The sequence below is a fragment of the Ctenopharyngodon idella genome, chromosome 13 (assembly GCF_019924925.1).
Source record: "Ctenopharyngodon idella isolate HZGC_01 chromosome 13, HZGC01, whole genome shotgun sequence".
NCBI classification, from domain to species: domain Eukaryota; kingdom Metazoa; phylum Chordata; class Actinopteri; order Cypriniformes; family Xenocyprididae; genus Ctenopharyngodon; species Ctenopharyngodon idella.
Genome location: NC_067232.1, coordinates 31690711 through 31718192, shown reverse-complemented (window position 1 = coordinate 31718192; position 27482 = coordinate 31690711). Strand labels below are relative to the sequence as shown.

At 37.5% G+C, this 27482-nt stretch overlaps 1 protein-coding gene across 1 annotated transcript; it reads left to right on the top strand.

Moving 5' to 3' along the window:
- The first annotated feature begins 1626 nt into the window (after nt 1-1626).
- Nucleotides 1627-23219, top strand: bmp5 (bone morphogenetic protein 5). The gene is made up of 7 exons (XM_051916352.1): nt 1627-2787; nt 7930-8122; nt 14584-14732; nt 17971-18168; nt 19753-19829; nt 19978-20088; nt 22305-23219. Exons 1-7 carry the CDS (start codon nt 2334-2336, stop codon nt 22452-22454), a joined length of 1332 nt encoding a protein of 443 aa, XP_051772312.1. The 5' UTR covers nt 1627-2333; the 3' UTR covers nt 22455-23219.
- The last annotated feature ends 4263 nt before the right edge of the window (nt 23220-27482 follow it).

Below are 27482 nucleotides of genomic sequence, written 5' to 3'. Positions count from 1 at the left end.
TTTTGTGTTGCTGTTGTTTCTTAATGTTTTGTTATAAATATAATATTATTTATGATGTGGGGAATGTGTACTATATAGTTTCCAGCAGGTGATTAGCCCAATTCTTATAGTGTCCCATGACAGGGTCATAATTGAAACCCTGAAAATCTAAATGTGAGGAGCAAATAAAAAAAAAAAAAAAACGCTGTTGGATTTCTATCTCTGCCCTGATCACTTTTTTATTTGTAACTGACATATTTTTTTAACATTCTACGCTACTAATATATAATAGCATGAAATATGTTTATGGTGAATTAATAGGTAACAGGTAATCTAATCAAATTATTCCAAATATGTTTGATCTGTTTATGTGAAATAATACATGACACAGGGTATGTTTTTATGGTTAGAAGATATATGACCTCATACATTCAGCATTAAAGGCCCACTGAAGTGCCTTGGAACGCGCAGCATTATTCAATGTGTTGAAGTAATTTCAACTAAAACAGGAAGACGGCAGGACATATCAAACAGCTCCTCGACTTTTTTAAAATAGCCAATAGCGTTTTGTAAAACCTCAGTTTCCTTCTAATCTCTAACTGTTTACCTTCCTAATCTCCTCCATAACGCTTTAAAATATAGCACATATGATCCTCTCTGTGCTCTCGTGTCTCTGGACCGGAGCAGACTGTGCTCACACTGCAGCGGTTCACGTGACACTAACGTGAAACTAGACTTCATTCGCCTCAATGGAAAGCATATTTACACCGTCTGAATTGTTCCATATCCTCTATATAGTGCACTACGTGCCATTCACCATGCAGAAAACAGTAAATGTGTGAACAAGTGACCAATTTTAGCCACAGCTTCAGTGTCTATTTATTATGTAGGGGGTGGGACTTCAGATTCTAGAAAGCATTTGATTGGACAGGAGATCTGATGAGAAGCTGAAGTTCGCAGTAATGTCATGAAAATCCATGATCCATTTTAGCAGAAGTGAGAAGATGTAAGTTTTGAATGCTTATATCTCCTAAATGCGAATTTTGTCATTGTTGTGGAGCACACCAGCTTATTCATAACCTTAAGGCTAACATATTCATACTAAAAGCTAAAAAACTTCAATTTTGATTTCAGGGGGACTTTAAAGCTAAAATGCTGCTAAAAACCTTTACTGTTCAAAACGCTGCTCTCTTGTAATTGCGCTCAGCCTCAGATCCAGTCCTAGATGGCGCTGTTACTCTTTCTAACATCTAGGATGTTCCCTGACAAGACTTACCTCTCGGTCTTCATCTGAACCTCAGAAGATTCACCTTCAGATATTTAAGTGCCCTTACGAGGAGCTGATATTCACTGGATTTTTACACTACCAGTCAAAAGTTGTTTAGACAGTAAGTTATCAAGTACAGTAGGCTACGCCATAACATTATCAACTGAATTCTTTCCATTTTTCAAAAGAAGTATGGAAAGTATACAGTCACCAAAACATGCAGCCAGCCTTAGCTTAGATTGCATATGTAGGCCTATATGCTCAAAGTAAGAAAAAAAAAAGTTTTAGTTTTGTAAAGAAATGAATACGTGGGTATAATGTAGGCCTATATAATCCGATCATAATACTTCAGTACTAGTTATGTAGCCTATATATTAAAGCCTAGCGTTTGCGAGATTTTAGTTTGCAAACTCGCAGAAGTCTCACAATTTTACAGATAATGGCACTGCGCACCGCAGAAGCGCACTCAATAGTTGTGAGCTCGAATATAAGTCAGCAGAGCGAGCAGCGCTGAAATAAAGCTGACAGGTGTTTGCCCGCCTGGACTTTTCCTTTGAGTAATCACGAAAGGTCTCATATATCAAGTGTCTCTCATTTCACGGTGAGCTTGCATTCATGCCTCAGGTCATGTTTTATATACGACCGCTAGAGGTTGATGCAAACCCTCCAGAGTGTGGGACGGACTACTGCTTTCAACACTTTTCCAGGGATGCAGTCTTGTGTTGGTGCACGCACAACTTGAGCTAGTTCATGCACTGACTCCTGAGGCTGCGCGCTCCCGCTCCTAGGCTGCTGGTGCTGTTTTCAGAAAACGCACAGGTTGTAAGTTGTTTCTTTGTCTCTCTTTTAACATTATTTGATTGATGTTAAACAGTTCGAAATGCAACTGAATGGCAGTTGTGAGGATGTGGCACACTGAAGCATCACTTTGAAGTCTAAGAAGGAGTTAATTCCAAAACATACGGGATAAAGACTTGATTAGGTTAATAAAGAAACTGAAAGAAAGTTATTAATGGTGCACCATGGAGAGCGCCATCATCAACCCAGCAGCACTCGCTTGGTGAAAGCATCATCCTGAGAGATAAAGATGAGAGCGCCAACATTTGGACTTCTGTGGAGCTGTCTCGGTTTTCTTCACGGCGTTCAGTGCGGTTTAGGAGACAACCATGTGCATTCGAGCTTTATTTACAGGCGGTTGCGTAACCACGAGCGGCGAGAGATCCAGAGAGAAATCCTCTCCATCCTGGGCTTGCCCCACCGTCCCCGGCCCTTCTCCCCGGGCAAACAAGCGTCGTCGGCACCGCTCTTCATGCTGGACCTGTACAACGCGATGACGACCGACGAGGAGGACGCGATACTCGGGAAGGCGCTCGCTGGGAAAGCGCGTAAAAGCGCCTCTGGAGTTCCACATGGATACTCGCGCGCCCCGCAGCAGCCGTACCGCGCGGCGCCGTTGACCAGTCAGAGTCCGCCTTTGGCCACCGCGCACGACACCAACTTTCTGAATGACGCGGATATGGTGATGAGTTTTGTCAATCTAGGTAGGTAGCTCTTTATGTGTTCTGTTTAATTCACCTCAACGCTGAATGTCAGTATATGTATAAAATAATACTAGTAGCTTATTTTTATTTATTTATTTATTTATTTTACTATATATCAGTTCAAATTGGCTACTTGTAATTTGGTGCTCTGACCTAATTAAAAAAAATGGTAACACTTTATTTTAGGGTCTTTTAACTAGTTGCTTATTAGCATGCATATTACTAGAATATTGGCTGTTTATTAGTACTTATAAAGCGCATATTAATGCTTTATTCTGAATCATCAGAATAATATCCCTTAATCCTACCCAATACCTAAACTTACTAACTATCAATAACTAGTAAATTAGGAGTTTATTGAGGGAAAAGTCGTAGTTAATAGTGAATATGTGTTCCCTATACTGAAGTGTTACCAAAAAAAAAAAAAAAAATCTATTTTTTCAAAAAAATTAATAGCTTATGTATTCCCATAGTTTTATACTTAATTCTATAATTGTATGCATTTATCAGAAAGGCGATTGTTATCCAGTGACACTGCTTTTATTTGGAGTCGCATTGTAGAAAAATAAAGTAAAACAAATCCAAATAAACATTCAGCAGGAGTACATTTCTACAGTGTTTCTGCCAGTCAGAGAATGTTCAAATTCATTGCATTTATTTGTTTTATTATATCTGGGGTCTCACAGGTTTTTTTTTTTTTTTTTTTTTTTTTTTTTCCATGCAGGCTGGATGTGAAGTTTTGTTTTTTATAAAATTAAGGAAATTAGAGAAAAAGAAATACCAGTCTGATGCTTTTTGTCTCTCAGACCCCAGAAAACGAAGGTTAAACCTTAAATATGTGCTCGTTCAAAGAAGGAATGCAATTACAGCCTAGCGCCTGATTTAAAATGCTCATTATTGATAATTGCCAGCTACCGTTTTTTGTTTGTCACAGTATTACAGATTTAGTGCTTCAGGTTTATAAAATGTAAAATTATAACCTGTTGGATTTAGCAGACACATGGGAGTCTAAGGGCTGAGCTGAGTAAACAAACTTCTTAGGTTTTCTTAAACAAAAACGAAATTGGAGGGGGAAAAAAACTTCATTTGCGGGATGTTGAAGTGAAAACAGCTTATTGGAAAAATAAAAAATGCTAGATTGCTTTATCTTTCAACAATAATGCTATAAAAATGCAATCAATATGACTTCATTTGATGATGTCATGCACTTAAGGGATTGTACATTTTTATTATACTATTATAGCAAGTTAGTCTTCTGTTGTTAAACACTTTCACAATAGGTTCTTGAAATCATCTATTTCTTAGCTATTAATATCTCGTTTGATCTCAAATCTAGAGCCTTCTTGTGATTCCAGGGAATGTTATTGAATGAATTCCTATGAATGTTAAAATAGCAGGTGTTTTTTTCCCCCCATATTACTGGAATATAGTCCTCCACATCTACGCTGTCCTTGAAAACTCTATAAACGGTGTATATATAGGACTGTATGGTTACTGGAAACTCTGAGGCAATTGCAGGTTCTGGAGAGAAAATAAAAATGTGGCTATAAAGAGTGTCATTATATCAGAATACACATGCACGCACATACCGTAGTGAAGTGAAGCAAATTACGAAAGGCGTTTACATGCGGGGTTTGTTAATATCCTGTCGTTAGTAATAACTGCTTTTTGCTGTTATTTGAAGAATGCTGTGATAAGATGATAAGTATACGCTGAACTGTGCAACTTCAGTGGCTGTGACCTCTCACCTCACAGTTCATGTAAACTTATCAAGTGACTGTCTGACCTGAGGATAATTTGCCTTAATTACTTCCTGTTGTTAAGCAGAGGAAAGAGCTTGAAGAAAGGGCCGCTTTTGCTCGAAATCTGCTAATCTGGTGCCAGTAGCTAGTGGCTTTTTTTTTTCCTTTCTTGCTTTGCAGATCTAATTTATGCGTTAGACGCTGGTTTAGCCATGTTTTGGCTCGTTCTTCCATTAAAGGTCATTGTTCTGTTTATTGACAGGATAGAATCCTACACAAGAATGAATCACAAAAACCTTGTATGAATTTGTTGTTTTTATGGATTTGACAGATAAATACAAAAGGGAGTTCAGTATAAACACAGTTTGGGCCTCAGAGTAAATAAACGTGTGTGTAAAGGTATAGAGTCTTCATCATCACCTGAACTGTGCTCCATGTGTTTCCACTCATGCACAGCGTCTGCAGCTCTTTCCAGGTACAATCAGACTCAAGCGCTAAACGGATTCTGGATAAATTGTTGCCTTGCATTTCAATACAAAAGGTGTTGATGTTGTAGTTCATGGGTTAAAAAAAGGAGCTTGTCTAAGATAGAATGATCAGAAAGTACACAAATTACAATAAAAATAAGCTGGATCATAAGCTGGATCACTGCCATGCACTCAAAATACACTTTTACTTTAAATGATCTCTTGCACTGAATTAATTAAACAATATCTCTCTATTGCCCGGAAAGCACTATATCCTCATCCTCTGTTCTTAATTAGCCGCCAGGATGCTGAAGTTGAGTCTGGCCAGCTGCTGTAACCGTGGCCTGCCCTCTGACCTCACCGTGTTAAGTAACTACAGACTTTCACTGTAGATAAACTATCAGAGAGGCCGAGCTGCGCTATTTCACCGGCACCACAATGCAAACACACTTCAGCTCTGCCGCTTCACACGGCGATTCATGAGCAGTGCTGTACATCACTATGAATGTAACTCTTTAGTTGAGGCTTCAAAGATATGGACCGCAGACTACATGGAATCAGCTCTACAAGAAGACCGTTCTTCTTTAACCCTTTTGTTCCTTTGCATGTTAAAGTTTAGTAATAACAACTATCAGTGTTCAGTTTCATCTCTACCAAACTGAGATGTCCTTTAATGTTAAAAGTACATTTTTCAATCAATCTGTTCTGTCTTTTAATTAAACTGCCTTTCCCCCCTCAAACATACATCTTTCAATATTAAAAACAGGCTTATGTAGGAACATATTAATAATGTATATTGTAAAAATGAATCATAAGAAGGCAATTTATGGTGCAGAAACTATTTCTTTTTTCTAGGGATGCACCGATGTATCGGCCACTAATTGGTATCTGCCGATAAAAGCAATTATATTCACGATTATTTAAAAACAGCCGATGAATCAGGGCCGATTATATCCTGTCAATCAAAAGGGGGTGGAAAAACATGTCAGACTGCAACTCATACTGTGTGTGAAGAAAATCTCTTTTGTGTTGAATTTAGGGCAAGTTACCGTGACAATAATGCATTAACAGTTAAAAAATAGCTTCATAAAAGCAGGATCTATTTGAATCACCTGTAGTTCAAGCCAGGGTTGCCAGGTCTGCGTTTTTTTCCTACACCAAACATTATTTGAAGTGTCTACCATCCAATAATCACAGAGAGCTTTGTGATAAGAAAAAAAGTCTCAGCTTTCAAATTCTGTCCATTTTATCATGAAATTCAAACAATAAATGGCATTTTGACACTCTTAAATGTGACGTGACAGATCACTGTATACAGACCCTCAGTTCAAGTGGCAGTGTGAGTCTTTTCTTCCATTTTTAAGTTACAGCATGAAAAAACATGTATGAATATCAAAAGGTATGTTGAAAGATACAGTACAACTTACTGAAGTGTATCATGTCTAATTGCTCAATCAGTGTTTCAACCGCAGAAAGACGTCAATAAAACAGCTTGAGATACGTGTCATTTAATGTTACATTTACCTCAGGAAAGTTATCCGATGTTCGCAGTTCGTTAGTTAGCCATAAAAACACTAGAGAGGAGATTATTTACCATTAATTATCCATATATGTTTGAATAAATTTTGCCATGAAGACAAGTGCTTATGAGTTGTATACAAACATTTCAGTTTTTATTTGAGTGTAATTATTATATCTGAAAATAAATAGCAGTGGAATATAATAGTTTGGGCTCAGTCATTAATTTTAACCTCCAATATTATAGTAATGTACAAAATGAGAGAGTTCCCTGTGTAGTTTACAGCATTAGTTGGGAGAGATACTTTTACTTTTACTTTTAGAGATACTTTTTTGGTAACACTTTATTTTAGGGTATTTTAACTAGTTGCTTATTAGCATGCATATTACTAGAATATTAGCTGCTTATTAGTAATTAATAAGAACATATTAATGCCTTATTCTGCATGACCATATTCTACATTCTTAATCCTACCCAATACCTAAACTTAACAACTAACTTACTAACTATTAATAAGCAGTAAATTAGGAGTTTATTGAGGGAAAAGTCGTAGTTAATAGTGAATACATGTTCCCTATACTAAAGTGTTACCACTTTTTTTTTTTTTTGGTATCTGCTCAGCAAACGTGCTAAATGTTCATGTAATGATTTGTTTCACTGCTGATTACAACCTGGAATGAAAATGATGTAATCTTGAAAACTGCACTGATAACTAGTAGTAACTATTTTGTGATTCAGAATTGTAGAGATGCCACAATCAGATTGAATACGGTATGAATGGTGCTTTACTGAGGCCTGTTCAAGGGTTAAAACACATTGAATGCAAAGTTTGATAGCCATCTGGCACAGCAGTTTCTAGATATATTGAGAAAGCCTTATCTCCTAGGTACTTCCTATATATCAAATACGTTTTCTTGTTAAGGTTTCTACCATTTAGGACATGTTTAAGAGGTAGTACTACATTTCTGACAGTGATAACCTCTCACCCACATGGTATTTTCTGCAGATTAGAAATAAGAATCTTGGGAGGTCAGAATATCTGACTAGAAAACTTGTTCACAAAAACATGAAATTTGTGTCCTGTCAGCTTTTCTCTGCTAACGCAGTGTGTATTAGCGAAGGGCTGTTTTTCTAACCTGACAGCCCATTCATCATGGATGGAGGACACAGGGAAGGGCCTGTGCAGCGGCTGCTACCTGTGCTTAGATGGCTGATTTAATGGACTGGATATTGCTTTTGTTGGTCGTCCAAATGTTTGGACTAGGCGTGGAATGTTGACCATTTTGATGAATGACTTTTTAAAGAAAGCAGCTCCTGACACTTAACATGTGTGCGATAGTCTTCCTCCGTCCTGCAGCGCGAAACAAATGAGTCCTGTGCAGCTTCTCATTGTGTGCTTTGTGTTTCCGTGCAGTCGAGAGGGATAAGGACTTCTCCCATCACAGACGACACTACAGGGAGTTTCGCTTCGACCTGACTCAGATTCCGGAAGGCGAGGCAGTGACCGCCGCTGAGTTCAGGATTTATAAGGATCAAAGTCCCGTCAGATACGAGAACATCACACTCAAGGTCACCATATACCAAGTCATCAAAGAGTATCCAAACAGGTGAGACTTTTCCCCATTTTACACTAAAAGTTAGAGCGAATTAATGTTTCTCATGATCCCGTTCTTAACATTAGTTTTGTAGAATGCCTGGATTTCTTTACAGAACTAAATTAAAATAGAAATTTGTGTGCATTTTCACCTACAGTCGAGCACTTTTGGCTTTTCATGGAGCCGATTCCAAATAATTGCAATTGCGAATGACTGCTTTCAGCACAGATTTTGGCCCCCTTTTGGCTATAATTAATTCTAAGTGAATTTCCCAACAACATTTTATTCAAAAATGTCTGGATGAGTTGGAGCAGATAGTGAAGGAAAAGCAGCCAATAAGTGTCCAGCACATATGAACTACTTCAAATCTGTTTAAAAAGCATCCCAGAATAAACCTCATGAAGCTGGTTGAGAGAATGAATAGTTTGCAGAGCTAGAAAATAGGCAAAGAGTGGCTTCTTTGAAGAAGCTCAAATAGTAAGTATGTGTTAGGTCTATGTTTGTATTGTCTTGTTTTCCATGTGCCTTTGTTCCTGCTTCTCATTTGTTGTCATAGTTACCCGTTGTTTGATTGATTAGTCCCACCTGTCTCTTGTTTTCTCCTCAGTCAGCTTGTGTGTATATATTTTGGGAGCTTGTTTCCTCCACAGAATAACAAAAATACAAAATAAAACTATTTAAAAGATAATTTCGACTTTTTTAACTCACAGTTCTGACTTTTTTTCTCACAATTGCAAGTATATATCTCGCAATTCTTTTTTTTCTTTTTCTTTTTTTTTTGCAATTCTGACTTCTTTTCTCAGAATTCCGTGAAATAAACTTGCAATTGCGAGTTATAAAGTCAAAATTAATTGTGAGAAAAAAGTCAGAATTGTGAGATAAAAAGTCGCAATTACCTTATTTATTCAGTGGCAGAAACAAGCTTCTATAATATATAGTCTCTATTTGAGTCATTCTTTGTCCATGTAGCTGTTTCATTGGTTTGCTTTTCTCCTGTGTTTTCCTGTGCTCCTGTGTTTGTTGTTTTGACTGAAGTTGTGAAACAAATAGATCCTGCATCTCATTACTGCAACCAGCCTGTGACAGTTTCATTGTTTTGATGACTTTATTGTTATTGTAGCATACATTTCATATTAAACTGTAATGTACAAATCTGTACTTGTCTGAAATTGTCCCTAAACCTTTGACCAAGCGAGACTTTTATCAAATGTTGGAGTTACTTTATCAGAGAGAGACCCTTTTGATGGCAAATTTATTTATGAACTAAATCTAAATGGGACTAAATTAATTGGAATATTTTCTGTGAATCTCAGAGGATTTGTAAACATTTGTACGTCTCTAAATTACATTCATAAAATGAAATACTGTCAGTACATCTATATAAAATAAGTCACACTTGATTGTAAGATTATCTATGCATAGTAATGAGATTGTGCTGATAAAACACTTTTAAAGCTGAACAAAGCATCAGCAGCTGTTTTTGCCCTAGAGGAACACGGTGAGTTTAAATGAAACCTGACTTCCAATTAAACCTGTAGGACAGTCTCTTAAAGCTGCGCCTGGTCTGTGAAACACTTTAGGCAGGCAATCAAGCGGAAAATAAAAGGACATCCTGTTTACACGAGTGAGTCTGGAGTCTGTCTGGAGGTTTCCCTTGTGACGATTAAACTGCATGCGTCAGGATGTTTTAAGATTGTAATTTGTCACCATTGAAAAACTGACAATGGCACACACTGCATTGGATTATCCATCATACAGTTACAGAAAATATGCGGATAAAGTTAAATACATTTGGCTGATATTAATATAACATATTTTGGTACTTGTTCCAAGGATTATCTTATGTAACATTTTTCAGGAACACAGTGCTTTCATATCATATTTACTACAGGATCTATTAATATGTAACTAACAGCATTGCTTTTGATGAATGTAAAATATCCAGATGCCAGACTAGTATCTTTATCATTCTGAGTATTCCACAAAGAAGATTTACTTTATGGAGTTTTAAAACCAAGGTTGGGGAGGAGTTTGTTCATCTGATCCTGTCAATCATTACGCAAGAGTATATAAACATCTGCGCAGCTCATCCATGATGATTCTTCCAGCATCCCTCCACCACCCGTCTCCTGCCTTAAATCTATCTCTTCATTACACATGCTGTTATTACACAGTCCAGTCGAGTCTTCAACTTGAGCTCTATTTTGAACAGCAAGCCAATTCTGTTTGTCTTTATTATACTCAAGTATTATATGAACTTGTGAAATATCAGAAGAAAACTTCTGTATGATTTAGTTTTCCTAAGTGTTAAGATCTCAACTCTAAAATATTACATTGACTAGAAATTGCTCAACCTCTGCAAAATGATTTTGGAAAAAAAAGAAAAAAATATCCATTAATCATAATTCATAAACAGTTGTCATGGAAATTCATTGTTCAAAAGGTATGGGAAGCAAGATTATATTCATTTGTTAACATTAGTTAAAATGTACTAACAATGGAAAATACTTTTAAAGAATGTATTAATCTTAGTTAATGTTAATTGCAACATTTACTAATATTTACATTATTAATATTAACATTTTAATATTAATAATTTAATTAATATTAATATTTACATTCTTAAAATCAAAAGTTGTATTTGTTAATAGTATTTAATGGAGCTAACGTGAACCAACAATGAACTGTTAACAAAGATTAATACATACTGTAACAAATGTATTGCTCATTGTTAATGTTAGTGCATTAACTGATGTTAACAAATGGAACCTTATTGTAAAGTGTTACTGATTATATTATAGACATCCAAACTGGACTGTAAAAAGTGGTAACCTGCAATAGTGTGATTTCTACCTGATTTAACCCATAAAAAATATTTTTGTTGCCCCCCCCCCCCGATGGAATTTTCTGGATTTTTCTCCATGTTTTCACTGTTATATGGGCGCTATTATGCATCTTCTGAAAGAGTACAGAATCTCCGGATCAAAACACAGGTCAAAATTACTGATGCACATGTAAAATAACACGATCATCAACATTAAAGGGGACCTATAATGCCCCTTTTACAAGATGTCTCTGGTGTCCCCAGAATGTGTCTGTGAAGTTTCAGCTCAAAATCCCCCACAGATCATTTATTATAGCTTGTCAAATTTGCCCCTATTTGGGTGTGAGCAAAAACACACAGTTTTTATGTGTTAAGAGGGCGGAGCTTTAACAGCTCGTGCTTTGGTTGCTCAACAACAACAAAGCTGGTGAATCTCACGCAGCCAAAATGAGGATTGTCAGTAACGGTGTTCAGCCTTACATTGTTCAAACCGGAGTCGACACTGATGGAGAGACTCAGGAAGAAGTTACAACTTTTAGAATGAAACTGGACGTTTCTGAATGGTTAGTGGATAAATTTATGTAGTTGCTGTGGAGTTGATTCAACTCATCCACTAGCATGTGCCGTCATGTTAATCTTTTGTGCAAATCCCAACATGGCCTCACCCCCTTTGTTGTGTGTTCTTGGGGGCGGGGTTTATGTAAATTTTGTCATTTGTGATGTCACCAACCCGGGAACAAGCTTGTTGTAGTCCCTACCAGCCGTTTGTTGTAGTCCTTAAATAGAGATTTCTGTAAAAGAAAATATCTCCCTTTGCATTGAACTTTGAGTGTCGTAACTTTGCAGATGTTGTTTATGCTCTAACAGCAACATTACACACTAACTAAAGTGAAAAAAGTGAAATCATAATCAACCACCCCTTTAAACAACATATAAATCAACACTGCCTAACGTTACTGAATGAAATGTTGAACCATGGCTGAAGGGGAAACCATGAAGAGGAAATGACTGTAAAGCTTTGAGGGTGTTGATGGACTTGATCTACTCCATCTGTGTTTTGATCATCTCTCTGAATCCCATCCAGACGAAGTCTTTGACAAAAAATTTAAATGTTCAAAATGTTGTTTTTTTAATGAATAACTTACCCACATTCAAGTGTTGATAAAAAAGAATTCATAAAGCTTTCATATTGTTTTCAGTGTTGCTTTGCTTGTGTCAATGTAACTCAATAAGGTCCTTCTCGAAAGTACGGGAGGTCCAACCTGTTCAGTTAATGCAGATAATAAAGATTGCATAGCCATTGTGGAATGAAGTATGGGAACAGTTTTCCTAAGAAAACTACCTCAGTCTTGCTGATTTTTTTAGGGTATAGCCAGCTGGGCTCAACTAAAAGACCATGACATCATGACATCAGGTCAGCTCTGTTCCACCTCTTGTCCGCTAGGAATAATTTCTCTTAACCAGAGCCCACCCGAACCAAAGCAAACCTGTTCTTCCTCAGTCTCACCAGATATACTTGCTGGTAATGGCCATGGATAAAGCTTTCCATTAACAGCTCATTTGCAAGTTCCAGCACTTATGAAAGTCTTGAAAGTCCATCAGTTATCACTCCTTGCATATCTCGGCAGCTTGTCAGAGCGCTTGCACCCGAGACAGGGCCATCTGGCCTTAATAGAGGGCCTCTGCGTCAAGAGACTTCCAGAGCTTCCTAAAAGTGAGTGTGCCCACCTGCCTCTTCACGCTTCTAATGGCCCTCTAATCTAGATGGAGACCCGTGACTTATCTTGAGTCATACATGGGCACATCATAGACAGGGCCTTTTCTCACCATGAATGAATGCAGCTGAAACATTTAACAGGAGATATGGCTCTCCTGGGGCAATGAAACAGGGGTTTAAAATGGATTCTGCCATCAGAGGCCCTGGAACTCATGGCTGTGTTTATGAGGCATCCACGTCCTACTCCTGTGTCCGAACTGTGATTTAATAGAATTTAGTGTTTCACAGGTTAGCACCCACTTCATATAGCCTGCCAAAACATGCCCACAGTGAGTGTTAATGGCATGGCAGTAAACGACACCTTTACAAAACAGTATTGTGGAGGTACTGTGAAACCGTAATGGGATTGGAAATAGAGAACCAATTCTTATTCAGATCTGGTTCAGTTTTGTGATGTGATGCTACTGTATCTACAAGCATCATGGCAATGGAAAATCTGAATTTAATTTGTGCCATGACACAATAAATAGATAACACATGTTTCTGCTCTATTGTCCTCACTGGTTGTTTGCAGTTCGATGTAGCCCAATTCACAAGTGAATGACTCAAATGAACCAGATCATTTTATCTTGTGTGAATTTATTTCAATTTAATTTTAAAATAACCATGTTTAACAGCAGAATTTGTGATGATAAACTACATTACCCATGATGCTATACAGAAAATTCAACCAATCAAAGTCAGAACAAGCAAAACACGCCAAAAGATCTCATTAGCTCTATCCAGTCCTGTGAAGCAATGCAAATGACATAATAGTCATACGCTCTCAAAATGCTTAGATATTTGATTATATATAAAAATATATATAGTCAACATTTGCAGTGGATCAAAAAAGTTTTTGTCCGATTTTTCCTTCAAATCAAAGTTTGTAATGTTATGATTCACCTCGTAGATGGTTGGATTGGTTCGTGGCTTATAGCGCATTAATGAAGACTTTTTTGAAATCCCTATGGGAGAAATGAATTCTTCGGGAACCAGTGCTGGATGGGCAATAATGCACTCTATTACAGACTGGTTGTTCACAAGTGTCATTGAAGATAAACAAGGTTTTTGACACAACAGATTCTGCTCTAATTAAATGAAATATAGAAAAAAATACCATACGTTTTGGCTTAGAATATTTGGTTGAGGACAAATTATTATGGGTTGGGATTGCTCTTCCTGAAGTACTAAAAGAATCACTGGAATAACATCACGGTACTTTGATATACACCATGGAACTGAATGATTTACCATTAGCCATGGAATTCACATGGTACTCCAAGGTACTTCAAAGGATACCATGGTCCTTTTTGGAAAGTTCTAATAACATCCGTCAAGACCTGTTTTGTATTTCTCTGAACAGTGTGTATGACACACAGAGAGTCTACTTTATGTCAGTTGTATTCAGTTGCTCACGCTGAAGTTGAAAAGAAAATGAGAATACTGAGATGTCACAGGGACGCAGAAGACTGTGGTGTGGCGCGCTCGCCCTCACTGTGGCATGCTGGGACGTGCCACTGTGTCTGATCATTTTTCTGTCTGTGAGATCAGGGCCGCTGTCTCACTGTGTGGCCCATGTGCTGTTTTGGAACATCAGTTAAGTAGATGAACAGGAATGGCTTGTTGACAAAATTGTGGTCGAGATGAAAAGGAAGAGTTGAGAGAGAATTTGGTTGCGCTCATTTCAATATTTGTTTTTGTATGTTATAATCAACAGTGCTAATTAAGATGCAGATTGACTGCAATTAGCAAAATCCAACTCATTCGTCTCGGATGTTAAACATGTCGTTACAGTTTAACATTCATCTATTTGTGTGGGACAGTGAAATATTATATTCAAAAATATAATGTAAATCACATTGTCATAGTGCATTCTTATTTTCTCATTAGGGATGCTGAAACGTTTCTCTTGGACTCGAAAAAGATCCGCGCTACTGATGGGGGGTGGCTGGTGTTTGACATCACAGCCACCAGTAATCACTGGCTCCTGAACCCGCAGCAGAACATGGGCCTTCAGCTCTGCGTGGAGACCACTGACGGTAAGAGAGTGACATCAGCGCTTTAATCAAGAGCGCTGTGCTGCTCAGATGCACGTCAGTCCACTGTTCACATGAGGATGGCACTGGAAACTGGAGCCACTCCACATATTATGTTTGAGAAATCTGAGCCTTCGACTAATAGACATGCTTGTGAAATTGTCACATGGTCAAAGTGTGTTGTTGTAAAGTAGCTCTTAAAAAGACAATAGTATCATTATTCAGCTCGAGTTAATTCAATGTTGATTCAATTCAGTTCAATAACAGTGCCGATGTTGCAAAATTCATTAAATATGAAACAAATTTGATTTAGCTATAAAGCAGCTCTACAGAAGACAATAGTGTTATCATCCAGCTCAGTTCAGTCAAAGAATATACACTAACAAGAAGCGACACTCAATAGAACGTTCCATTGAAACACCGGCGCCCAGCAGCGGCTCTGCGTTTCCACCATTTTGGGGTGAAAGCGAGTCGGCAGTCCACTAGTTTCTATGGCAATATCAGCTGCTTTGTTAAATAAAACGTACATTAAAGCTGAAATCCAACCTGAATGATGACAACACAGAATAAAATACTATCACTAGTGATCATCAAATCCTTTTAACAGTTTATTTTACACACTTTGTGTTTAAGTCTTCCACTTTTTTCATAAAACCTTTGCTCTCTAGAAACCCAGTCAGTTTGGGTTCAAATTCTTTAAAAGGCTTATAAACACTGAATTATTACCCACATATGAAATTAAATTAAGGACATGCATCAGAAAAATTGGGAATGTTGGACAATAAATGTATGAATATAACAGCTTGATTTTGCAGTGTTGTCTAATGTCCGTTAAAGCAAAAGTTGATGCGATAACGGACACAGCAATGCATCATGTATTATAAGATCATTATGTTTGTAGCGTGATCCATTAAAACGTACAATATAGCCTATTTCAATTCAGACCTAGATACTATTACTATTATTCCACTAGGTCTAAAATATATTGTTTGCTGCAAACATGATGATCTTAAATTTATTAATTATTAATTTACTATTAATAAATGTGTAAAGTTGCATAAAATGGAAATACTCAATAAAGTAGGCTAACTACGTTACTTCAGATGGTTGAATGGTTGGATTCCACAACTGGTAAAATAAAACATATATGAGACAATAAAACATTTACTGTAGGAGCCATACAATTTACTGGTGACTTAATTTAAAAAACTGTTCTAATGCGCTTCTGATTTGGCAGTGAAATTCGCCGATTTTGGGTGCGTAAGATGTGAAGGATTCTATGGTCCAGTTAGTATTTTCAGCCCATAATGGCGGCCGCGCTACCGGAGCGCCATCTAGTGGCTGTTACACAAAAAGTATCAAAGTGTCGCCTCTTGGGTTCTAAGCTCTTAGGTTCAGTTCAGGTTTTTGTGTGAGGAACTACGGGGACCCTAAAGGGACATGGTGATGGAAAAAACTATGAGATGGGAGGAAATATTGTGTCAATGCTTTTGCATTCTCTCGCAAATGTTTTGCGTTCCCCCGAGAAACTTTGTGTTCGCTCGCAAAAAAGATTTTGCGAGGGAACGCAAAAGCATTGAAATATTTTTTTCCACCCATCTCATTTTTTCCATCACCATGTCCCTTTAGAGACTCCGTAAGGAACAGACCAAAATGTAAGTTAATCAAACATCTTCCTATCCGCTAAATTTACGCTCGCACACCTTCAAACTGTGTGAAGATGGGCCGATCCGGCTTTGAGCTCAATGGTGCTATTGTTCATGAGTGTCTCTAAACCAGGGCTGTGTTTTCCAAAAGCATTGTTAGCCAACTATGATCGCAAGTTCCATCATTACTAATATAGTTTGATGATTTGGTGTCTTCCGAAACCATATTTCCAACATTTGCAAAGATCATCGCAAAGTTGTGTACACTCTTAAAATTAAAGTTTCCAAAAGGGGGTTTTCATGACAATGCCATAGAAGAACCATTTTTGGTTCCTCAAAGAACCTTTCAGTCAACCTTTTTTCTTAGTGTGAAGAACATCTTAATAATCTGAAGAACCTTTTTCCACTTTTTTCAATTTTTTGTGCGGTGGAACGGTTCTATGGATGGTAAAGTTCCGTTATGGAACCATAGATGCCGAAATAGAATCTTTATTTTTGGAACTGCAGCTCTCGACCTGTGGCAAGAAACATAGTTTCTTGTTAGTATGACGTGGACTTAAATAGATCATACTCTTGGGCATAATAAGCAAGCTAACATGCAGTACAATCTATATCTTTCATTCCATATATAAACTTCATTCTACGTCTTTTAGTTGTCAAGAGAATTATAATGTCATTTATGAAGAGTTGGGACCTGCAATTGAATCAAACATCTGGAAATAAAGCAAAACAATGAAGAACAAAAGTAACAAAGTAGTCCTCAGATGTTCATTATTTACAGCAATAATCTGGCATGAATTAAATTTCAAACCGATTATTTAGGAGTTGTTATTAGTCATTAACAACAGTTGTATATTGTTGAACCAGTGTGGTTTGAATGACGGATATGCGACAATTTAGTTACTATGGTTTTAGGACTAGTTGATTTCCCCAACGATGAATCATACTATGGAGGTTAAACGGAGTTGCATCGTTGTACAGGAAACACACCACAAGTTTGAATATGTGGAACTGTGAAAGTGAGATGTGTTTTGTATTTAGTGGTACTTTACAATGGATGTCTGCCAGGTTCATGTTATTCTATGTTATTCATTTGTTGGGGAATTTATTAAATAATAACCTTCACTGGTCACTTTAATAGCGCTGTCATATTTTAGTGTTCTTTCCTGCAGACAGCGCTTTGTTGTTTTCAATTATTGTTGCATTCCCTTTTTACTGGAAATAAGGACCATGAAATGCAGCTGGTTTCATTTCCATTCACAGAGTCATTACATTAGCTTAAAAACAGACACGTTTACCAATGTGAGACTCCACAAAAGTATCATCTTTGAGTCACGACTACACCCAGTTTTTCCTCTTTCTTAAATGGGAACCTGATGCCATAAAGTTTGTCAGTGCTTTAGGATCAGTTTTCAGCCCTCTCCCTCTCAGTTTGACATGCAGACAATCACTACAGTATCTGTGTGGACCATAGAAACTGTCATACATAGTTGTGGTGATTTTGCCACCCAGGACGAGGTTTTCGTGTCTTAATCATGGCTGTTTGTCTAGCGTTGATCTCTGTAATCGGATGCATGCATCTGTTTGATTTTCAGGTAGAAGCATCAACATGAAATCTGCTGGCATCATCGGAAGGAACGGACCTCAGTCCAAACAGCCATTCCTGGTGGCTTTTTTCAAAGCCAGTGAGGTTCTGCTCCGTTCTGTAAGAGCAACAGGAGGCAAGAAGAAGAGCAACAATAGAAACAAAAGCAAAGCACAACAGAAATCTTCACCAGCTCTCAAAAGTGGAGGTACAGTGCAGTTTTCAAAAGTTCAAAACATCCAGAGTTGCTCCTTACGGGTGCTGTAAGCAAAGTTAGACATTTCTCTAACTTCCACCAAACAAACCAGCTACAGTTCACTCACTTGCATCTGATACATCGTACACAAAATACTGGAAAGCAGTTTTTCGATCTCACAAACTCTTGTCTGATTGTTAGCTTCTTTGTTGATCCTGGAACAACATTCCAATCAACCAGATTTCAGTGAAAGAAATCATATTTGAGGAACAAGTTTACAGTTTATGTTAGGTTTAGGCCTACAACCAGGGTTAGGTGCTTCTAAATCATTCTTATTCACCATACATGTTCCTGTATTTATTTATTTATTTATTTATTTGGTGCATTCTGTATAACTGTCTGTGGACAATTTTGCACCATTATTTGATTTGTTTTTCCACACCAGTTGAATATAGTGCTATCAAGTCTTTCAGATAAATCATGGTAAAAGTCAGATGGTTTCTAAGTGGGCAGTACTTGGCCTGAATAAGCTGCAAATGCAGACATTATGCTGATAGTCAAAAGTCTGACAAAGTCAGCAAACCAAAATGCTCAAAATGACTGACAGGTAGAGAGCACATCAAGGTCGTCTGAATGCAGCTGGTTAGCGTCTCTAACAATTTTTATTTTTTTAATATAAATGACAATGGACAGTATGTGACTGCCCCAGAATCAGAGCTAAATCTCATCTGCAGTCCCAGGCAGGAAAAGAGGGAACATTCGGCATAGTTAAAACATTCATTGACATAAAATTTAAAACATCACTCATGATATTTAAAAACATTGCAAGTAGTAAAAAAAAAAAACAATAGTAAGTTGTACAAAAGTACAAAAGTAAGTTGCACTATGATAAATGATATTACATCTAAAAGACATGGGTGTAAATAATAATAATAATAAAAAATAAAAAAAACTGCTAAATTAAAAAGTGCTCAACAATATAACAGGTTACTAGAATGCAAGATGTTCAATGACTACATGTTTTGCCTCATCTCCTCAACCATATTTACAGATGTAACAAAAGTTGGACACTGTCTAATGTTATTTGGTAGCATGTTCCAGATATAGTGATGAAAACTGAACAACCAAAGCCTGTGGCTCTATATTTCACTCAACAATCTTGAAGAAGCTCAACAATATCATACTGCTGTGAATTTTTTGCTATTTACAAAGCCTGTGGCCTCCACAGACAGGTGTGATTTCTTAGGGTTCAATGATATCTGTGATTTTAGAGGGATATTTTCTGCAAACTATTCTATTAAAAAGTCACCTACTGCATCTTTAATTTGCATGTAATACATAGCAGTTGTTTTAATCCACATTTCTGTCCTTCATAGATGACTCACTTGAAGAATGCCTGTTGAGCTTACCTGATGTTTTCTGAATGTAGGGCTCAATCAAATCACTGAGTATTTATGGCATTCAGAGTCTATATACAAAATCATCCTGCCAGCTGCAAACATAGAGCACATTGAGCCCACACACACTCCTAGACTAAACAACACGACTACTTCAGTGTTTGAAGGCTCAACGTCCGTTTTTGTTGCTGTTATCTAGATCAGAACACCAGTGAACAGAGGCAAGCCTGCAAGAAGCATGAACTTTACGTGAGCTTCCGCGACTTAGGATGGCAGGTAAGCGCATGTGACGACTCGCAAGACATCAATTACAGGACTGTAAAAAAAGCGCTATATAAATAAAGGTGACTTGACTTGACTTGACTGCACAATGGGATTGCTCCATTCAACCAGAAAATACATCACTGTCTCTGTCTCATTTTAGGATTGGATTATTGCTCCAGAGGGCTATGCAGCCTTTTATTGTGATGGAGAATGTTCATTTCCACTGAACGCACATATGAATGCGACAAACCATGCGATTGTGCAGACCTTGGTAAGTGTCCATTGTTTCATCATTTAAGAACTGTTTGTAGTAGTGGTTCTAAAAAATAAGACCTAAATATGAGCCAAGTTTTGTGCAAATAAATGCAAATAAGGTATAAAGGTAAAGATTTACAATAAGGTTTCTCTAAATAATGTCGGTTAATAGATCAACTAAATCTGTGACAGTTAGTTCATTAACAAAAAAAAACACAGACAAAGTCATTCCAGAAGGCAAAAATAAGCGTAACAGCTTTACACATGTAAAGACAATATTGGACCAGGAGAAGAACCAAACTGAGGGCTTAAAACCTGGCTAAATAAGGAACCAAGCAAAACTCATAATCAATTAATCAATGAGTAGCCATAGAAACCAACTAGCAACAGGAACAAAGGGAAGAGGATCTAAACACAAGAACCAAAGAAAAATCATAAGAGTCCACACATGACACATTACAGTACCCCCCCTCCCGGAAGGTGCATCTTCAAGCGTAACAGACAGGCCAACAGTGGAGGTAGGGCAGGGGGTTTGGCGGTGGACAGAGACTTGGAGGAGTCGGTAAAGGGAGAGACCAAGGAGGAGACGATGGAGGGAAGAGCCAGAGAGTAGATGCTGGAGGGAGGAGCCAGGGTGAAGCCTTTGAGGTGAATCCAGGCGGAATCAAGGATACTTCCGACTGTGAGAGCTGTGAGAGGTGGAGACCCAGGCAGACCCGAGGAGACAAAGACCCAGGGTGACACCATTAGACTGGAGGGCCAAGGTGGAATCGCAGCCTTGCAAGACGGAGGCTCAGCAGACCGGGGCGGTGCGGGTGGGTTTAAGGACAAAGGAGCCAGAGGGAAGGAGGTGCCCGGTGGAACCAAAGGGATGTAGAGATGAGGTGTGCTAAATGCCCGGATGTTCTTGGCGCAACCAGGCTGACGACTGACCAAGGTGGAGCCTGAGAGATGACGAACCACCGTGGAGCTGAGAAAGTGTGGAGCCAAGGTGGAGACGATGCATCGACAGGCCTAGGTGGAGTCCTGTTCTCAGAGGCCTGAGGTGGAGCTAGGGGATCCTCACACCATAGTGGACTTGGAGACTGGGAAACCCAAGGCAAATCCAAGTAGCTGGACGGGGCCACCGAAGGAGGAGCTGATGACTGAAGTGAGCCAGCAGAGGTGGGGCTGAGGAACTGGATGGAATTGGCAGAGGAGTGGGAGGCTAGGCAGGACCAACTGCGACAAAAGGAACAGCAGGACCAGCGGCGGAGACAGGGATTAAAAGTAGGAGGGGATCAGGGAATCCAGGAGTTCACACAGAGAGGAATCGTTTTCAGGGCTGGGAGGATGAATAGAACTCTGCTCCACGATGTCCAACTCCACCAGCACGCTCTCAGGGGTGAACATAGATAATCACCGGACACATCTGATCAGACTTAGCAGGCTTGGGCTTTGGGTCTGCGGTGGGCTCTGGTTTGTTGTTCATGCACTTAGAAAGTGCAGGTTCGGGCTCCAGGATGAAAAATGCTCAGGCTTGAGCTCCTTGATGGACACAGCTGGTCAGGCTTAGCTGGCTTTGGCTCTGAGTCTTTGGTGGGCATGTGGAGGGGTTGGATGGGCTCTGTTTTTGGGTAGTCATGGTCGAGGACAATCAACAATGGGTAGGCACACTCCAAACAAAGGAAAATGACTTCTCTCCATGTTAGATTTTTCATGTGTGGTAAGACCAGAGAGCCATAATAAATTTGCTCCTTCCCCAAAAAACAGAAACCAAATGATTCAGATGATCGTAATCAATTAACTAATGACTAACTATAGAAACCAGCAATGGGAACAAAGGGAACAGGATCTAAACACAGGAAGGAAAGATAGGAACCAAAGGAAAAACAACATAAGAGTCCACACAAATAATATAACTGTTACACTAACATTAACTAACAATGAGCAATACATTTGTTACAGTATTTATTCATATTTGTTAGCTCTAGTTAATAAAAATACAACTGTTCATTATTAGTTTATATTAGCTTAGACACCTTAAATAATATAACATATACACATTTTTTTTTAAATAATGTATTAGTAAATGTTGAAATTAACATGAACTAAGATTAATAAATGTGTGTGTTAGGTTTGAAGGATATTTTTATTTACTTAATGTATGATAAACCACCTTTTTTGTCCAGTCAAAAACCACTGGTTTTCATCCAACATATCATAAATTTCTTTGATTTTTTTCCATCACAGGTCCATCTAATGTTTCCTGATAATGTGCCAAAGCCTTGCTGTGCACCAACCAAACTGAATGCCATATCAGTGCTGTATTTTGATGACAGCTCAAATGTAATTCTGAAGAAGTACAGGAATATGGTGGTGAGGTCCTGTGGTTGTCATTGAGGGCAGAGGAGCATCCTCTGTCATATTGCTGGAATAAATAACATATCAAAAGAAATAGTTTTTGACATTTGATGTACAGTATTATGTATATATTAGCTCATAATTCCTCTTATTTATTTGGCTTTGTTTTGTAATAACGTTTTTATATGTGTGATGTAGATCAGTTAAAAGTTACCACTTTACCACAGATCCATGGCTGATTGCTCTTTCTCCGAGAATATGTTTATGAGTTAGACCAGTTAGAGAGAGTCGTAGACTAGATGATCAAATATAATTTACTTTCTTTCGATTACATGTTATAAGTTCATAAGCAACCACTCCAAAACAGAACTGCTGCTATTTTACAAAAGAAATGTAAAGGCCTTAAACCCTAGTCACCTATTTACATTTTTTTTTTTTTTTTTTTTTTTTTTTGATGTTGGTAAAAAAAAAAAAAAGAACAGCCATATTGGATTTAGCAAAAAATAAACAAATAATAATAATAATAATAATTCTTTGTTAATAAAATGAGTGTTGTTGTAAAAGCACTGAGTTATTTTCTCAAATATCCCAAAGCATTGCAGACCACAATTGCTGATTTATATTAGTTTGCTTTAGATATCAGTGGATGGATATACAAAATTAAGGTTGATTTTTCTGAGCAAATATTCTTCCTCCTTATATACACTTGTATTAGTACTCTGAGTAATATATATTTTTTGGAAAATATTGCATTTATTATTTTAGAACCATGTTTGTATGTCATTAAATCTATTTTCAAATATATTTTTCTGTGTCTGTCTCTACCACAGTTGACTCAACATCATGTTTTTTGCATGATTTACATGAATTTGCTGGGGTTGGGGGACTTTCGTCATACTTTAGATGAGTGTCCAATTCTCACTATTCTCTAGCTATTAACTATGACTTTTGCCTCAGTGAGCTCCTAATTACTGCCTATTAATAGTTAGTAAGGTAGTTGTTAAGTTTAGGTATTGGGTAGGATTAAGGGATGTAGAATATTGTCATGCAGAATAAGGCATTAATATGTGCTAATAAATAGCCATTATCCAACATGCATGCTAATAAGAAACTAATTAATAGTGAGAATTGGATCCTAAAGTGTTACCAAAACTTTATTATTGACTATTTTTTTCTTTTTCTTTTTGTTTTGCTATATTACTGCATTTAGGCTTAAATGTGCCCTTGTTTCGAAAAATATTGGCAAACAAATGGATTAGTTTAGACAGATGTTTGCATGCAAATCTACTGACCTTATCTGATCACAAGATTTTTATGAAGTATATTTTTGTTGAATGCCAGAAAACTGGGTGACTGTATTTGACTTAATTCAAACCAGTGGTCAGGGTACCCAGATGTTATGTGGTCCCGATCTAAAAAGAGTGTTGACATCCAATGAATAGCGGAGGCCACCTGCTAACTTCACTTCTAGCGGTGTGGATGATTTGCATTCCTGCGGCCTGCTGCCCTGCATGATTACTCCTGCTGCTTCACAATCCCATCTACTGTTTAATATCATGGATTCCGTCCAATTCCACTAAATGTCTTCCTTTCTACAACACCAGGCCCAGTATGAATGCTGCTATTTTAGGGAATTCTGTGCCAGCAGTGAGCAGGCTCTCTCTTAGTATAAGCCCTGTAGCCACATGAAAGGGGAAAAAGATAATTTGCCATAGTGAGTACAGATGAATTTACTGTCCCGTTCCCTGCAGAGCGCAGCACACATATGCACATGATTGATCAGTCTGGGGCTCTTCAGGTCTTTGGACACTGATCTTCACACTCAATCTAAATGACAATGTTTACATGATGTATATATGTAAATCCATAGTTTAGTCATGAAACTCTATCCTAACGCTGATTGGTTCCTCTAATGCCATGGCATTAGCCAACTAGACATACTTCCTAATCCATAAAACCATATAGTTGTTCCCTAGCCTGCGATTAACCCGCTGCGCGATTATGAAACTTCTGTTTAGCCCTCCTCCTCCCCAGCACCACCTGTAGAGATCTGCTATGGGGGTTTAATATATTCAGCAGCAGCATGCCCTTTATGCGTGTTATTTAACTGAGCTGAACAAATTCTTGTATTTGCCCAGCAGTGTAGCAGATCTCCTACGCCAAAATCAAGCATATGTACATTCCATGCCCATGCTGATAAATGCAGTTTAAATAATTCACTCCCAATTGCCCTAACCCGATTAAGACAATATTATGGTCTCTAGTATTCTAACCAAGAGCTGGCATAAGCTTATGTGAATTAAAATTTCGTGTCATGTAAACATGTCAATGAATATCAATAACTAGTGTAATAATTACTTTTGTTTGTACATGCAGATTTAAATAAACAAAGGATATTCTGGTGACAATTGACATGAACTTACAATGAACAATACTTCTACAGCATTTATTTAAGTTAATGTCAATTTCAACATTTACTAATACATTATTAAAATCAAACGTTGTATTTGTTAACATTAATTAATGCACTGTGAACTAACATGAACAAACAATGAACAATAATATTTATGCTAACATTAACAAAGATAATGAAAAAAAAAATGTGGTTACACTTTCTTTAAATGGTCTACTTTAGACATTCTACAAACTAAGTAACTTTTCACCTAACTCTCAGAGTATTAGTAGACTGTAGTAGACTGTTTGGTTATTGGGTGTTAGAGTTTGGGTTAGTAGAATAAGTTGCAAATAAGAGCATCAAAATAAAGTGTTAGCAGATATTAAGCCTGGCTGCTAGTTAACATGTAGTTGCAAAGTTACTTAGAGCTAGCAGAATATGTCTAAAGTGGACTATCGAAATAAAAGTGTTACCGAATATATTGCTCATTGTTAGCTAATGCATTAATGTTATCAAACGAGTCCCTATTGAAAAGTGTTAGCAGAATATCCATTGTTCATTTAAATCTGTGCATGTCTGTGAAAAATCACAGATCCAGGTCATTTTTAGAGCAGATTCTTTTACTTTTTTCCCCAGATTAAAGACTTAACCAGACTATGGAACTTAATCAGAAAATGCTGTGCGTGTAAACATGCTTGTTGAAATTGTTCACAGAGTTTGGATTTTACATTTTTTGAACCATAAAACCAGGGGATACCCACCGCACCACAAATCTGTGCCTCATACGGTTCGATTCTTGCTCAAATTGCAACGCTGTTTCTACTTTTTGAGTTCATTGTAGTAATGAACTTCATATGCTTGTTGTTTTGTGTTGGGGTGATTGTCAATCATATCCATGTTACATTGTAATAAACGTTGGTATGCTTGAAATGAAACCACAGTGGACTACACACCGGACGCTGCTAAAATGCAGTTCTGTTGTCCCGTACATGGAAAGAGACACATATTAAAATGATTAGGGGTGTGTTTTATCTAGTTAGGTAAATATTTAGGACACTACACCCCAAGAGAACACAATCTCCACACGTGCGCAGTTTTGTTTAAATGAATGGAAAACACATGATTTTTTTAAACCCATGTGACATTAGTTGAAATATGTGAAATACCTTAAGGCAGGGAAAAGTTTGTTTTATTTTGCTTGTGATTTTACACAGTAAAAAATTACTTTTCTTGTTCTGTTTGTGGACAATTAATGAAAACAAACAAACTGCTGACACAAATAAATAAAATGTCAATCACTATCATAAAGTATCAACGTTGTCATATTTATTTGTGAAATTCTTCTCCCATTACTTTATCCTATCGTAAGCTAGAACATTTTTCTTTTCTTTTCTCTGGCCTCATAGTTTATTTTGAAAGTGTCCGCTTGCAGTCGGCCCACGACGCTGCTGAAACTCGATCTAATCAAAATGTTTTCCAGTTTACTTTCTTCATCTTTCCACATACCCTTTTCCCAATTTGGGTTTAGTGGGTGGGCTGTAGAGCCTTATTACAGCTCAATCAGACGTCCCTGAGCAAGTCAACCATCTGGGTCACATTTTTTACACGCTAGTTACCAGGACAAGGTCACGGCTCAGAATACAGAGGATGTGTTCTGAGTCAAATGTTATTTGTATGTGTGTGTGCGCATGCTTGTTTTGGTGTGAAGGAGGCGAGAGAAGACTACATTTGACCCCAGAAGTCTTATTCAATCTGTGTAAAAAGGAACACCTGTACTCGAATGCATTCGCCATCTCCTTTGATCCTCTGATTCCCAATGACTGCCAGAGTGTTTCTGGATTGCACTGTGTTCACCTAAAGCAATGAGCCAGGCTGTGTGTTAAAGTGATTCAATCAAAGGCAAATAACCCTACAAATGTGGTATAATCACTGTAACACACAGCCTTGAGTGGTTTAATGCTTTTATAAAACAGCGTCAACTGCAATATAATAAAAGATACTAATCTTCAATACATAATTGAATTTATTAATTTTAATAATTCAAAAAGCAATGCTACTCCTAAATAACAACTTTTTTTTACTAACAAATGTGTTAGTCTATCTGTATGCTGTTAATGTTGCTATACAACAAGTCTAATAATAAAGATATGTGGTAACAGGCATGTGTTGATTTGCATTTTACAACGTTTTATCAAATCTGTTTTATAAAAAGAATTACAAGCAGTAGCAATATATTGATATTCGGTTTGTTTCATCCGGTTTGTTTAATCCTTGACTCTATGTATCTGCAATTAATCAATTATTTAAGCTTTATTGGGCTACTGTGCATTAATGTATACACATAGTGTACTGTATATTATAGCATACAGTTATTTATAATATATACAGTACACTGTCATGAGCATGATTTAAGATTCATTTAGACATTAATGCTACTAACATTGCATTCCTATCTATTCCTACTGGGAAATTAACATTAATTATGGTAACACTTTATTTTGATGATCTACTTCAGATGTTCTAGTAACTATAAGTAACTTTGCAACTACATGTCCACTAGCTCTCATTAGAGTATTAGTAGACTGTCAGGGTTAGTAGAATAAGTTGACATACAGTTGTAAAGTTACTTATAGTCAGGAGAATATCCGTTGGGAGCATCAAAATAAAGTGTT

What these genes read in the sequence shown, in the direction of transcription:
- bmp5 (XM_051916352.1), top strand. Translation starts at nt 2,334, where the DNA reads ATGAGAGCGCCAACATTTGGACTTCTGTGGAGCTGTCTCGGTTTTCTT. An exon ending in ATCAAAGAGTATCCAAACAG is followed by an intron (nt 8,123 to 14,583) that starts GTGAGACTTTTC and finishes TTTTCTCATTAG; the next exon opens with GGATGCTGAAACGTTTCTCT. An exon ending in TCCGCGACTTAGGATGGCAG is followed by an intron (nt 19,830 to 19,977) that starts GTAAGCGCATGT and finishes GTCTCATTTTAG; the next exon opens with GATTGGATTATTGCTCCAGA.